Source organism: Anolis carolinensis, chromosome 6, assembly GCF_035594765.1.
Source record: "Anolis carolinensis isolate JA03-04 chromosome 6, rAnoCar3.1.pri, whole genome shotgun sequence".
Classification (NCBI taxonomy): domain Eukaryota; kingdom Metazoa; phylum Chordata; class Lepidosauria; order Squamata; family Dactyloidae; genus Anolis; species Anolis carolinensis.
In genome coordinates this window covers 35,659,056-35,672,981 of record NC_085846.1, presented here as the reverse complement: position 1 = coordinate 35,672,981, position 13,926 = coordinate 35,659,056, and the positions used below count along the sequence as shown (strand labels likewise).

At 39.7% G+C, this 13,926-nt stretch overlaps 1 protein-coding gene and 1 long non-coding RNA gene across 3 annotated transcripts; one reads left to right on the top strand and one right to left on the bottom strand.

The window, feature by feature from the left end:
- Positions 1-543: 543 nt before the first annotated feature.
- On the bottom strand, positions 544-13,913 carry LOC134299855 (uncharacterized). 2 transcript variants are annotated; one of them, XR_010007093.1, is made up of 3 exons: positions 13,689-13,913; positions 10,351-10,464; positions 544-2,532 (listed from the first exon to the last, which is right to left on the bottom strand). It is a non-coding gene; the product is annotated as an uncharacterized LOC134299855 (long non-coding RNA). The 2 variants fall into 2 exon arrangements; XR_010007092.1 differs by lacking the exon at positions 13,689-13,913 and adding an exon at positions 12,155-13,665.
- Positions 2,198-10,639, top strand: asb16 (ankyrin repeat and SOCS box containing 16). The gene is made up of 5 exons (XM_016994545.2): positions 2,198-2,513; positions 4,782-5,049; positions 7,144-7,636; positions 8,830-8,943; positions 10,375-10,639. Exons 1-5 carry the CDS (start codon positions 2,198-2,200, stop codon positions 10,558-10,560), a joined length of 1,377 nt encoding a protein of 458 aa, XP_016850034.1. The 3' UTR covers positions 10,561-10,639.
- Positions 13,914-13,926: the final 13 nt, after the last annotated feature.

Below are 13,926 nucleotides of genomic sequence, written 5' to 3'. Positions count from 1 at the left end.
TCATATATATTTCACTGACCTAGTTTTCAGGCGATATTGCAAAATAAAGTCCTAACTCATGTTATAGACCAAAGTAAACAGGAGAGGGTTGAATGCTCATTTGAAGGGTTATAACAATAGATCCTAGCAGAATGAAATAGCTAATGGTGGAGAATGCCGTTGTTGGACATGAAATCCCATTATTGCTTACTATTGACTATTTGGGCTATAGGAGTGGCAGTTCGACTGAACATTTTCCACCTCATGGCAGAGTAACTATCACTTCAATCCGGACCTTGTAAGTATACAATTTTTCTGTCTCAAAGCAAAAATATCCTCCAAAAAGAAATCAAGAATAATAGGATGACTTTGATTTGCATTCTCTAATTAGAAGTGTTAAAACTTATATCCTTACCTGTGGTCCAAAACAATTTAAACATTCCACTCTCCTGCTTCCCAATCTGTAGATCATAAGAAGTGTGTATACATCTGATTGCATTTGAAGTGCAAGAAAATGTCACCAAAAATGTAATACCCCCAAACAAACGTCCCCATGGCCAATGCTTAAATCTTCAAAAATAGTTTATTTTCTCCATTTCTTGTCTCATTTCACTATGCATTACCAACCTACAGAACCCTTGTGAAGTAAGACATCCATAAGGTTTCATTTAAGTCAAGTCCTAGCTTTAGAATTCTTTGCAGGAACAGGAATAAAGTTGTGTATGTTATCTTAGGGCCAGCTTGTTTCTATATATATCTCAGGGCATATGTAAAGATCATCATGATGGCTCTTTTAGGTCAATGAGCATTCACATCCCTCTTAGAAAAGGAGTGCTAATTGATCTTAAATAAAGTTCTCTAGAAAAATCCCCAATTGTAGAAGGATGGTCTGTAACTAGGTGTTGCAGCTCTTTCTGCTGCCTTGTGACCAAAATCCAGTTGGCTAGCCCCATACAGAACAAACGTAAATAAAAATGGGATATATATATATATATATATATATATATAGAGAGAGAGAGAGAGAGAGAGTATGTGAGTAAAATTTTATGCATACATGGTTACACTGAGTATCCTTTATCCAAAATTCTAACCAGAAATGTTTTTGGGTTAGTCTTTTTTAAATACCAGTTTTTGCATATACAGTAGTGTCACTAATCCAAGCCTCGCTTATCCAAGCCTCTGGATAATCCAAGCCATTTTTGTAGTCAATGTTTCCAATATATCGTGATATTTTGGTGCTAAATTCATAAATACAGTAATTACAACATAACATTACTGCGTATTGAACTACTTTTTCTGTCAAATTTGTTGTATAACATGACGTTTTGGTGCTTAATTTGTAAAACCATAACCTAATTTGATGTTTAATAGGCTTTTCCTTGATCAGTCCTTATAATCCAAGATATTCGCTTATCCAAGCTTCTGCCGGCCCGTTTAGCTTGGATTAGTGAGACTCTACTGTATATGCATAATGAGATCATGGAACTGGAACCCAAATTAAAACATTAAATTCTGGAATATTTCATATATACCTTATACCGTACACTTATAAGGTTGTTTTTTTTTTTGGCTAGTTCCTTCCTCTGAAATATAGCCTATAGCACTTGGTCTTTGTTACATGTTCCCCATCCATGTACTAACCAGGGCCGACCCTGCTTAACTTTTAAGATCAGATAGAGCTTTAGTGAATTTAGGCTCCAAATGTAAGCTAACTATACAACAATTGATTCTGCGAGTCTTCTATGGTCAGGAGTGTCAATTGGAGTTTGGTTTGTGTACTAAATTTCTAAAGGAAAAATAATGCCTGTGTTTCTTTTTCTTGACTTCAGTTAGTAGGCATTACTGATAAGATAGCTTGGACTACTGGGAAGGTGACCTGTGGAAGAAGAACTCCCCCAGCATCCTTATTTCTTTGCTTTATTGTCCTTAGCTTACCCTCCTTCAGATCTTCCAATGTGTTAATTGCTCTGAGATCTGAGATCCAGAAAGGAAAATGACACTGCTGAGAGAGTGAATGTTTGTGCTACTATGATGACAGTTCATTTCTATTTATAGTCAGTCCAAGGAAAGCTGGATTGTCTCCCAATTAACACATGTGGGTTTTTTGCATATGAGAGATTGAGATCCAGGGACTTTCTCCTCAAATCGTTTACACTTTGGAGTGGATTTGTTAGGCTGCTGTTAAAAAAAAACTGGGAATTCCTTCTCATTTGGGAACATGTCAAAAGAAACATTTGCATTCACCTCTTCTACGCTACGCTCCCTGCGTTTGCAACGGGAGTGGCTTGATTGGGAAGACCGGCGGAGGGCTGCATCTCGCCAGTCTGCCAGTCGAAGGTACCAGCCAGTTGCCAGGACTCTCCTTTCCCTCCCCAAGCCCACCCGGCGGCCTCAGTACTGCCGGGATCCTGCTGTCCACAATGCTTTGTACACGGGAGACTTGGCAAGAATCCGAAGCATTTTTAAGGACGAAGCCACCGCCAACTTGACTGTTGAGACCCTCAGCGAGGAACTGGTGTGGTCACCTGAACAGGGTAAGAGGGGTTGTCCATACTGCAAAGAAAACAATTTGAATTAGCTATGGATTTTATATCTTAAAACAGCTGTATGTTTGGATATGACTAGAATGATTTGGGGTGCATCTACACTGTCAAATTAATGCAGTTTGATACCCTTGATGTATTCTTGGAGTTATGAAGACTTCAAGGAACAGATAGTGTTAATGAATATAGAAAGGAGCAGCAGCAACAGCATGTGTTTTAAGATTCTATTTTGTTGAAAAGGACAAAATTCTGTACTTTCAGCGTGACACTATGTTATTCTTGGCCCTAAAAGCATTAATTTGAATAGGATTTGCTGTCATAGGAATATGACGTGTACAGAAAACTAAGGATCTGTTCATACTGTGTACTGTAAAACAAAAATTAAAAAGTGATTTTCAGATGTTAAGAACTAGGTAAGGAGAATGTTCCTTCCCTCTCAACAGTACAAAATGTGGGTGCTTGGTGAAATCAATATTTCTGCATATAATAGTGTTCTTTCTGAACAGATAGCCTTCTCTCATTTTTTGCCCTGTGACATCTTCAGATTAGCATATCAGTACTGTTTTTGTTTTGTCAGAGGAACACTATAAACTGTTCGGAGGCAGCAGGAATAGCTCTAAGGATTCTTAGTACTGCTGCCTCTTACCAAATTGCAGTTCCCAGAAAATGAGAGGAGAGAGGCCAATACACTTAATTATTTTCTCCTTCCCGTTTCTGTAACCACTTGCTTTTAATGTATTTTTTTCAAACACAACTACATTGGACTACACTAATCCAATGCAGTTGTTGAAAACAAGTATTTGTATACTAGCATGCTCTGCAACATGTCATTTATATTCTTCAGTTCTTTTTCCTCTTTTTTCTGATTCAGTGTTAAAATCAAACAAAATGAAAATGTTAATGAAATATTGTATGAATTAAAATCTAAAATGTATTGAACTTGTATCCTGCCTATCTCCAAAGTGGCTAACAATGGTAAATGAAGCAAAATAAGTACCAATACATTAAATTTAATATAAAATTTAAAAGGTTGAACAACTAATCCAAGTAAAATATTATTTAAAAACAATTTAAAATATATTCAGAATATGTGATATGTGAGATATGTTTCCAGAATTTGTGTGGATACTTAGTTAATCTGATTTGAATAAAGGTCTTCTGGCTCAAAAATAATAAGAGTGCTAAAGTATTGATTTATGCAATGAATCACATCCTTTACCATTAAAATGGAAGGCTATCCACAGAAGTGACCTTTTGGGGAGGAAAACTCCAGACTTCCCAATGTAATTTGCTTCAGAAGTTTTGGAATACTGTTCCCATCCTTAGTTATTTCATCATATTATATGTGATTTTTAATTGTACATAACTTTTATTTATTTATTTATGGAGCCACCGGTGGCGCAGCAGGTTAAACCACTGAGCTGTTGAACTTGCTGACCGAAAGGTTGGCGGTTCGAATCTGGGGAGCGGGGTGAACTCCCGCTATTAGCCCCAACTTCTGCCAACCTAGCAGTTCAAAAACATGCAAAATGTGAGTAGATCTATAGGTACTGCTCTGGCGGGAAGGTAACAGCGCTCCATGCAGTCATGCTGGCCACATGACCTTGGAGATGTCTATGGACAACACCGTTTTCGGCTTAGAAATGGAGTTGAGCACCAATCCCCAAAGTTGGACACGACTAGACTTAATGTCAGGGGAAAGCCTTTGTCTTTACTAACTTCTTTCTAGTGTGCATTGGATACTATACTATAATGTTGTAAACCGCTTTGGGTCTCTAGGAGAGGAAGGCGGTATATAAATGATGTAAATAAATAAATAAATAATCCCAGCTACACCAGACTGAAATATGCATTTGTTCTTGCACCATACAGATGATTGAGTTTAAGTTTGAAACAATATAACATTTTAAAACTTCTGCTGAAATGAAAATGGTACTACTAACTCAAGTGTCTAAAAACAATAGGAAACAAACCGAGGGTCTATCAAATTCAGCCTTCCATGTCTAGCAACTAATATACTACTGTTTCTGGGAAGCTCACAAATAGAACATTGATTGTGAAAGCTATGCTATGTTGTTTATCCCATCATCAGGAAATTGGATATTTGTTTCTTCTTCTTCTAGGTATCTAGAAGTATATCGGGAGCTTGAGAAAGTTGTGGGTTTTTTGGATTACAGATCTCAATGCCCAAACTATTCTCTGTTTCTCCATAGCTTTCCTACCTGATCCACTCTCCCTACGTCTTTTTCACTTCTGCAGGGCTGTGGGTGCTGACCCCCCAGAAGAAGCACACCTCTCCATTGCGCATCACTGCGGCCAGGGGCTACCAGGACTGCGTCAAGCACCTCCTCCTCCAAGGGGCAGAAGTTGATGCTGTTGTGGGTGGAAAAGCTGCCCTTCATGACAGTTGCGCCAACCACCGTGCTGAATGCTCTCGCCTGCTGCTCAGCTACAGTGCAAACCCCAATATTCTTTCAGAGGAGGGTCTAGCTCCACTTCACTTGTGTACCACCCAGGAAACTTTGCCGTACGTCTGAGGAGTTGGGAGGGGCTGAAGGTTGGGCTAAAGGAATATTAAAGCTATGTATCTTGAGGAAAGTAAGAAAGCTTCATTACTAGCAGATTAATGGTTACTGTGAACAAAGTGTGGAGTTGCCAACTCATCTACACACACTCACCCTATATTTTTCAAACCACTTTTTCTGGATTAAAAAAAATCTTCTGCAAGAGGCAACTCTAGAGAAGAATTATCCCCACTACCCACAATTCACTTTTTAAATATGTTGCAGGGACCCCTCCATTTTGTAATATCTCAAATATCTGTTTTTCAAAAGCAAAAGGAGACCTCTGAACTCTTATATGGTATTTTTATCTTGCATATCTTACATGTCTTGGCATCCTGTGCAGAATGTCCCACAGGCATCAGATTGGCCCCAGACCCATCAGAGTTGCATATCCTTGATATAGGAGCTTGCTGATTCAGCTACAAGATCTTTTCTCTCCACTGGGAGATAAACTTTCAGACTAAGAAGTTGTAGGTGGTGGTTCCACACATTTCTGAGCATCTTCCTGTGGAAACTTCTGCATGAAGATTTTATTCATTGGATAAGGATGAATGTATGCAATAACACCCTTCTGAATTTGCTCTAGCTACGATGGCATGAAATGATTCTGTTTTAACTTGCGGTGAAGTGAATCCTGCTCTGAAAAGTGTAATAATTATTGAAACATAGAATTCAATTTTTGTTATCATAAACATTTTCCATTTTTGTATTTGATTCCCAAGCTACTATAGAATTTGATACATTTGTGTGCATAGATATTATCAACAGAAGTATGAACAAACTGTGGCCACTAGGACTGTGTGTAAGGCACAGATTTGCACAAAACTTATTTAAAGCCTGAGAATAACACTATTACCCCTGTAAAATGCAGTTACATCACTAACTTAGTGGTGGTCCATGGACCAGTGGCAGTACACAAACAATCAGCTCCAGTCCCTGAAATAGTTGTGGCCCTTGGGTAGAAATATGTTTCTGTTTCCTGGCACATGAGAACATATGCCAGAAGATGCTAGAGCAAATCAGAAGGGAGGAGATGTAGCTGTAAAGAGCACAGGACTGTCACCTGTTTTACAGTAGAGCTCTTTGCCAGCATCGGTTGCATATTTTCAGATTTATTTCTGCAATCATGGAGGCTAGCCATTTATGTTAAACTACAGTTGGATGTCCACATTTGCATGTTTAACATCTGCAGATTTTATTGATAAGTTGTCTCTAGGAATTTCGAGATCCTACAATGTTACAATGAACAACTTGGATTTTACAGTGTTTGTATAGATGCTTGTTAAATGTTGTTTCTGTTGGTGTAAATGCATATGATCATTGGTCGGAGCATTAATACATTGATCGATTGACTGGCAACTTCTACCAGAGACTCACGCTGGAGGACCTAGAGATTCCTAGAGAGATGTTATTTCAGTTTTTAAAAGGTGTGTTTTTTATTTGTGTTTTTCCCCACTTTTGATGGGATCTTGTGTCCCAACCCACATGAAAGTCACTGGAAGCTATGGGTAGACATCAGTGGCTGGGTTTTAAATTGTTTATTTTTTCTTTTTTTTCGTGTCAGGAGCAACTTGAGAAACTGCAAGTCGCTTCTGGTGTGAGAGAATTGGCCATCTGCAAGGATGTTGCCCAGGGGACGCCCGGATGTTTTGATGTTTTTTTATCATCCTTGTGGGAGGCTTCTCTCATGTCCCCACATGGAACTGGAGCTGATAGAGGGAGCTCATCCGCGCTCTCCCCGGGTGGGATTCGAACCTGGCAGCTTTTCAGATCAGCAACCCAACCTTCAAGTCACAAGGCTTTAATCCACTATGCCACCGGGGACTCCAATTGTTGTTGTCATTTGCTTTCAAGCTCAGCCCAATGTGTTGTGGCCCTGTTCTAGTGTGTGTCTTGTGCAAAGGCACCCAGTGGTTTTCCATGATTGAGCAGGGATTCAAGCCTTGGTGATTCAGAGTTCTAGTTCAAAGCTCAAGCCTCTATACCACACTGAATCTCATTATATGAATTATAAGACAGGTGCAAAATTCTACAGTGTACCTTATTATGCTTTCCAGATGTGCCCACCTGCTACTGGAGTATGGAGCTCTAGTTAACCAGATTACAAGGGATCGCCGTGTCTCTCCATTGCATGTGGCTGCTAAGCACGGTCTAGATGACCACATACAGCTCTACCTTTGCTATGGGGCGAACATCAACCACCGAAACCGAGAAGGAGAAACGGCTCTCAATGCAGCCTGTGCCAGTGCAGATAGGCCTGAGGAGGCTGGGCGATACTATCGGGTGGTGAAGCGATTGTTGGAGAGTGGAGCTGATGTCCAAGTAGCTGGCCGAAAGAACCACACACCCCTGCACAACGCCTGCAGCAATTGCCACTTCCGTATCGTGGAACTGCTACTGCAGCAGGGGGCAGAAGTCAATGTTAGCAACTGTGCAGGTTACACACCAGTGGATTGCGCTCTACAAGCAGTGGAGGATTACTTGGATGGGGAGCCGGAGAGGGTTGTAGCCCTTTTGCTTAATCATGGTGCAGCCCCTATCAATCCCAAGGTAACTCTCCAGTAGTTAGCTGATTATATTGACCTCTGCACAGCTTGGAAGTTTGGATGACAATGCCTAAAACCTCATAGTCAGCATAACTAGTGGCTAGGTTGGCTGAAGGATTCTGGGAGTTGTAGTCCAAACTAACCTGGTAAGCTCTGCTTGAAACTGGAAGATAACTCTTTTGTACACACATTCAAGAAAAAGAGAGAGAATGTTTTTGCCAAACGGGGGCAATGAGAATGCACAGTGGTGTGCTTATTGGGCAGAGGGAAAGATTTTAAGAGTACTCAGTAAGTTAAAAAGAATTACAAGAACATCATTAGCACTTCAATATTGGCAGAACAGGAGGGTTGATAGTACTGTTTACTTACCGTAGGTACCATTAGCGGAGAACTAACTTAATGGCACATGGGTGAGGTGCAATACAAATTGTAGGATGTGTCACATGCTATTTACACAGAAAACAAGACAAATTAAGTACACCCTTAAAAGTGTTTGTATACACTGGGCTTCAGTGGGTGACTTCAGTTCTTAATGAACTTCATAGAGTGCAGCTTTAATTTTTTTTAAAGAATTATGTATTCCACTTTCTGTTGCTTCATAAATTTCAGATTTTCTGGATTTTTAAAATTTTGAATGCACAATACAATGGAAGAATGGCTTGAAAGAACTGAGAATAGACAGACATATAGACATTGAAAGGACTAACGTGTTTCTAAGTAGTTTCCCACATGTCATGCATGCAATCTATTTTAAATAGTATACTAGATGTACATTTGAGTTATACATACAATTCAAATTAATTTCTGAACTAAGGTAATAGTTCCCTATGTACTTCAAAATCATAATCTCACTCATTTACATACCCTCTTGTTTCATTTTAGGGTTTTGCATGTTCAATCTGATAGTGCTAGACTTCAGGAGTAGAATCACTATTTAAATAAAGATTTCAGCCTGGGACAGGATGTCCTCTTTGTTTCAAAAGAATCCCTTATCTTATTAAATCTTTAAGTTGTCTTTACAAAAAAAATGTATTTATTTCTCAGTACTGTCAAATTAAGGAGTTTATGGTCATGTTTTCCATAGGATGCAAGCATGGAATCAACTACATGACTTTTTCTTTCCAAGATGTTCGCACATAATGTTTCTCTGTGTACTTTCTATCTCTTTGTGTGTGCGTGTGGTGCTTTTGTCCACAGATGCTGAAGTTTTGTGCCTTGTCACCTCTGACTATGGAAATTATATTGAATTCCTATGACCGAATCCTCTCCTGTGATTCCTGGTTTGAGTCTGTGTCTCCTGAAGTGTGGCAAGTAAGTACTTCTAGTTACAGTTCTCTTCTAAAGTCATGGTGAACAGGGGCACAGACAGCAAAACAAACACCACAGTGGTGTTAACGCTTCCATAGGCTATTCAAAACTAATATATATGTATATTTGGTTGGAGTTACACTTAACAGAACCTATTTTGTTCATAACTTGGGGACTGCCTTTACAGAGAAGAGAAAGCTGTTTTCTCAATTTGTCAAAGCAATTAGGAAAAACACAGAAATTTATGAGCAAAATAGCTTGAAATGGCTTTTGATATGATTCACATTCCTTTAGTCTCTGCCTAGTAAAAAAAATTAGAAAAATACATATAGTATAGAGGTAAAAGGCCTTCATGACAAATTTTCACACCTAATTTTATGATACTTTCTTATCTGAAAATTATTACTGATGAATATGCATAAAGGGTTGTTCTATGATGTTTTAAATGGTGTAATGTTTTTATTTCCAACATTTATATCTATTTATTTCCAACATTTATATCCCGCCCTTTTCACCCGAAGGGACTCAGGGCGGCTTACAACAATTGGCAAAAATTCAATGCCTACACATAGTTAAAAATTACAAACAGTACATACAATCAATTAAAACTAGTAAACTAAAATATAAAACATGTAAAACATATGATTAGATCCATTCATCTAAGAAACCTCATGCTTTGGCCATAAATCAGTCCATGTCGTCTTTGTCATTTATTCATTAAAAGCCTGAGCACATAACCATGTTTTTAGAGCTCTTCTGAAGCCCAGGAGGGTTGGGGCTTGTCGAATTTCTCTGGGGAGGGTGTTCCAGCTGGGGAGCCACCACCGAGAAGGCCCCGTCCCTCGTTCCCACCAGCCGCACTTGTGAGGCAGGTGGGACCGAGAGCAGGGCCTCACCAGATGATCTTAGGGATCTTGCTGGCTCATAGGAGGAGATACGTTCAGACAAGTAGATTGAGCCAGAACCGTTTAGGGCTTTATAGGTCAAGACCAGCACTTTTTCATAGCCAATCAACAGAATACACAAGGTTATACATTCCTGTTCATATCCCTGTACTTAAGAAGAAAAAGCCACACTGTAAAAGCTTTTTTTCCAGGATTTCTCTCTCTCCATTCTGCAGAATGCCAAAAGCAAAGGCTAATTGATTCCTTATATTTGGAAGCTTTTTTAAATTCAAAAATTCACTGTAACACTACCACTGAATTCTCCCTGGTCTGCTCACCTTTAAGCCAGAAGCAGTATCTTTATGCAAGCATCCCTTCTCGTCAAGACAGACCTATAGAATAAATCCTTTGCTTCCTAAAAGAAAGACTTCTTAGCTATATTTTTCAAGTATCTCTACAATACTTGTCCACCTCACTGCCTCTCAAAAGTGGTGGGAGATATGTGTGCATGCAAAGCCTTACTTACCTTCGTTTCTTTCCATCTTGACAGGAGCACCAGCTGTTCTATGACTCGGCCATTGGTCTGGTGAATCAGCCTCGTCCACTACAACATCTGGCCCGCTGTGCTGTCCGAAAACAACTGGGAAAAAGATGCCACCACGGCATTGCTCAATTGCAATTGCCCTCTTCTCTGCAAGACTACCTGTATCTCCCACTTGAGGGCTATCTCAAATGAGATGAGTGCTATATGCATATGTTGATATATGCCATCTTAAACAAAAAAGAATCAATAAAATTTAGAATTATGTTGTCCATTTCTTTGAGCAAGTCATTCCTGTATCTGTAAAGACACAGATCAGTAAGTTTATAAATTGTTATTGCTGCAAAGATTATGACAAAGAGCAAACTTTTTATTTGGAGAATGTACAGTGGGCAGCCATAACCTTTACCCCTCAGTCTAGAATTTAGGACGGAAAAACGTAGCCCCTGCTATTTTAGAAAGAATTAAAAATATGTGTGTAGAATGGTAGGGTGCTCTCTGCACACCCCATACCCCAACTCCATAGGAGATAAATTATTTTGAAGAAAAACATGGCTCAGAAACTGTTTTCTCTCTAGCTCCTATAAACATACCAGCACACCTGCCCAATGTGAGATGGGGAGTACGGTGGGCCCTTGGAATCTACTGGGATTTGGATCCAGGACTACTTGTAGATAACAAAACCCACAAATGCTCAATTCCTATTACATAAAGGGGTGTGATAAAATGATGTCCCGTATATAAAATGGCAAAATCAAATTTGCTTTCGGGATTTTTTTTTTGTGAGTTTTATTTGCAAGCCATTTATGGTTGAATCCCGTGGATGATGAATCTGAATACAGAGAGCCAATTGTGTAAACTGTGCTTGAAGAAAAGTAGTAGAAGCTACAGGAAGGCAAATGATCGAATCTTTTATATTTGCTGCAACACACTGGTGCACAAAACGCTTAACAGTACAGTACCTCTTTTATCTGGGATGTGTGGATCATTTACATTGTATAATTAATACTGTTACACCATTTGAACTGCCATGGCACATCGCTATAGAAACATGGGAGGTTTAATTTTACAAGGTCTTTAGCCTTCTATACCATAGAGTTCTGATGCCTCACCCAACTACAACTTCCATCATTCCATAGCATTGGATCATTGCAGTTAAAGTGTCAAACTGCATTGATTCTACAGTGCACTCACAAGTGACTAAATTGATTAAGGCAGATGAGCCTTGTGGTCTGCAAATTCAAGTATGTTGCAGGACGCACATCCAGTATATACACTATAGTCCAGCTACTCCCCACTTTTATAGAGAAAAGCAAACTAGGTCTCACTTAGAATGGTAATCATAAGTGATTTTTTAAAGCTCTTATAAATCTAAAACATTGACTCATCAATACCAACATAGTCGTCTCTCTGCTTGGAGACGTTTACACCTGGAGTGACTTCAAAGAGCCACTAGCCATACTGTAGCTTGGAGGGAGGGTGGCTGGTTTGGATCACCTTTCTAATAGCATTGTTCACAACCTTCAGCTTTTGGGACTTCAACTCCCAGAAGTCTGCGCCAGTCCAATGAACTGTCAGTGATTCTGGGAGCTGCAGTTCAAAACAACTGAAGGACCAAAGTAGGTGCTGGTCTACTTGAACAAGTTGTTTTCGATTACACAATGTCATAAAATTTGAAAAATTCTTTACTGATTCCCATAAGACTCGCTGTACAAGGGATAACAGGACCCTGAGTGATTGGTTTGCCCTTCCTTTGTACAACCCCATGGAGACAAAGAACATTTGTCACCTGGCACTCTTCCTTGATACTGAGGTCCTGCCCCACTTTCCAAGATGCCATTTCCTCTTTCCCAAGGATGGCTTCTATAATTTCATCACTCTGGCCAATACCGACATTGACTACAATGGACATGGGCACCTTGATGCGTCACAATACAAAGGACAACCTCATAATAATCAGGGACCTGTTGGCCCTGCTGTGTTTGTCTCGAGATAGACAATGATTCACTCAAGAACCATGTATTATTTTGTCACCTTGCCCCCCCCCCCCCTCAGCTATGGGAAAGCAGAAATCTGCATCAGAAGCGGGGAATGCTCCCTGATTGGCTGGTTGGTGCCACAGTCCTGCTTCACAGAGGGAATCCTCCCAGCTGGCTGTGATGCCAAGACCGGCTCCGCAAATCAGTGTGAAGCTGGCTCCAGCTGGGCGTGAACGGGAAAAACAAAAGACTGTACAGTTTTATTTGTATCAAACATGTCAGCTTTGAGTGGCTTACCACTAGCTGTCATCCTTTCTGGCCAGACTGAATAAACTTCTCAGTAGCGGCTTCTTTAACTGGTGAGATTTTTTTTATTGGAGAACATCGGGTCATAGTCACTCTCTGTGGCTCTGCTGGGTTTCGTTATCTGCCTAACTAATCTTGATAACCAGGTCTTACTATCCACGGTCTGGATTTCACTATCTGCGACCGTATTAAATTGCTCGATTTCAAGAAGATCTTTTCATCAGCCGCCCCAAGGCTGTGGAACAACTTGTCGGTCAAAATTTAATACACAAGTGAAGCCCTGTCTCTTCCAGAAAGCCAACCCAGACAGTCTTTAAACAAACATGAATTTCAGTGCATGCCCTTTGTTTAATTTCTGCTTTGTCTGTTTTCATATGTGTTTCCTAGAGATACGTTTTGGTATGTAACTTTTATGGAGTATAGTACATTTCAGTGTGTGTATTTGGGGTATTTTTGTGTTTCCTCCAAAATCAGGACAATAAATAAAGACCAACCCTCAGAAAACAGGGGAATTCCAGACAGGAAACAATCAGGGCCAGCTAACACACTGTTGGATTTTCAAAAAGCGTTTGGTTTTTTTAAAAATTAAGAATAAACTATGGAATCATAGTAACTTCAGCAAATACAAAAGGTAAAGAAATAAGGTAAACTATATCACAAAGGAGAAACAAAGTCCTAAACAAGCAATAACAAAACAACAAATATCACAATGATACTCTTAATAGATGAAGTATAAAACAAAGATGTGTGAAAGTGTTAGCCACAATGTAATAGATTTCTGGAGTTTAGGGCAGATCTTACCGAGAACATTTGTTATATTCTAGTAATCAAACAGCTGAGAAATAAATGAAATGACTTTGTCTATGCCCACTTTAACAGGAAGCAGCCAGGCTCTGAAGCTGCAAGGCCGTTCAATGTGAATCAATCTCGCCAATTGCAACATTCCGCAAACTGTTTCCTCAAGCAGACAAGAGTTCTTTCTCCCACCTTGGGCATTCCACAGATATACAAACCCCACTTGCCTAGTTTCCAACAGACCTCACAACCACTGAGGATGCCTGCCATAGACGTGGGCGAAACGTCAGGAGAGAATGCTTCTGGAACATGGCCATATTTTCTGTTGCTTGGTTGCACTCAGTGAGGAAGTCTCTGACACACAAAATATGTTAATAAGGTCTCTCTCTCTATACGTACACACAAAACGAAAGAAACATAGAGAATAGAGAGGCAGAAAAGACTGTATAGTACATTCCTCCGGCGCGGATCTTTGACGTCA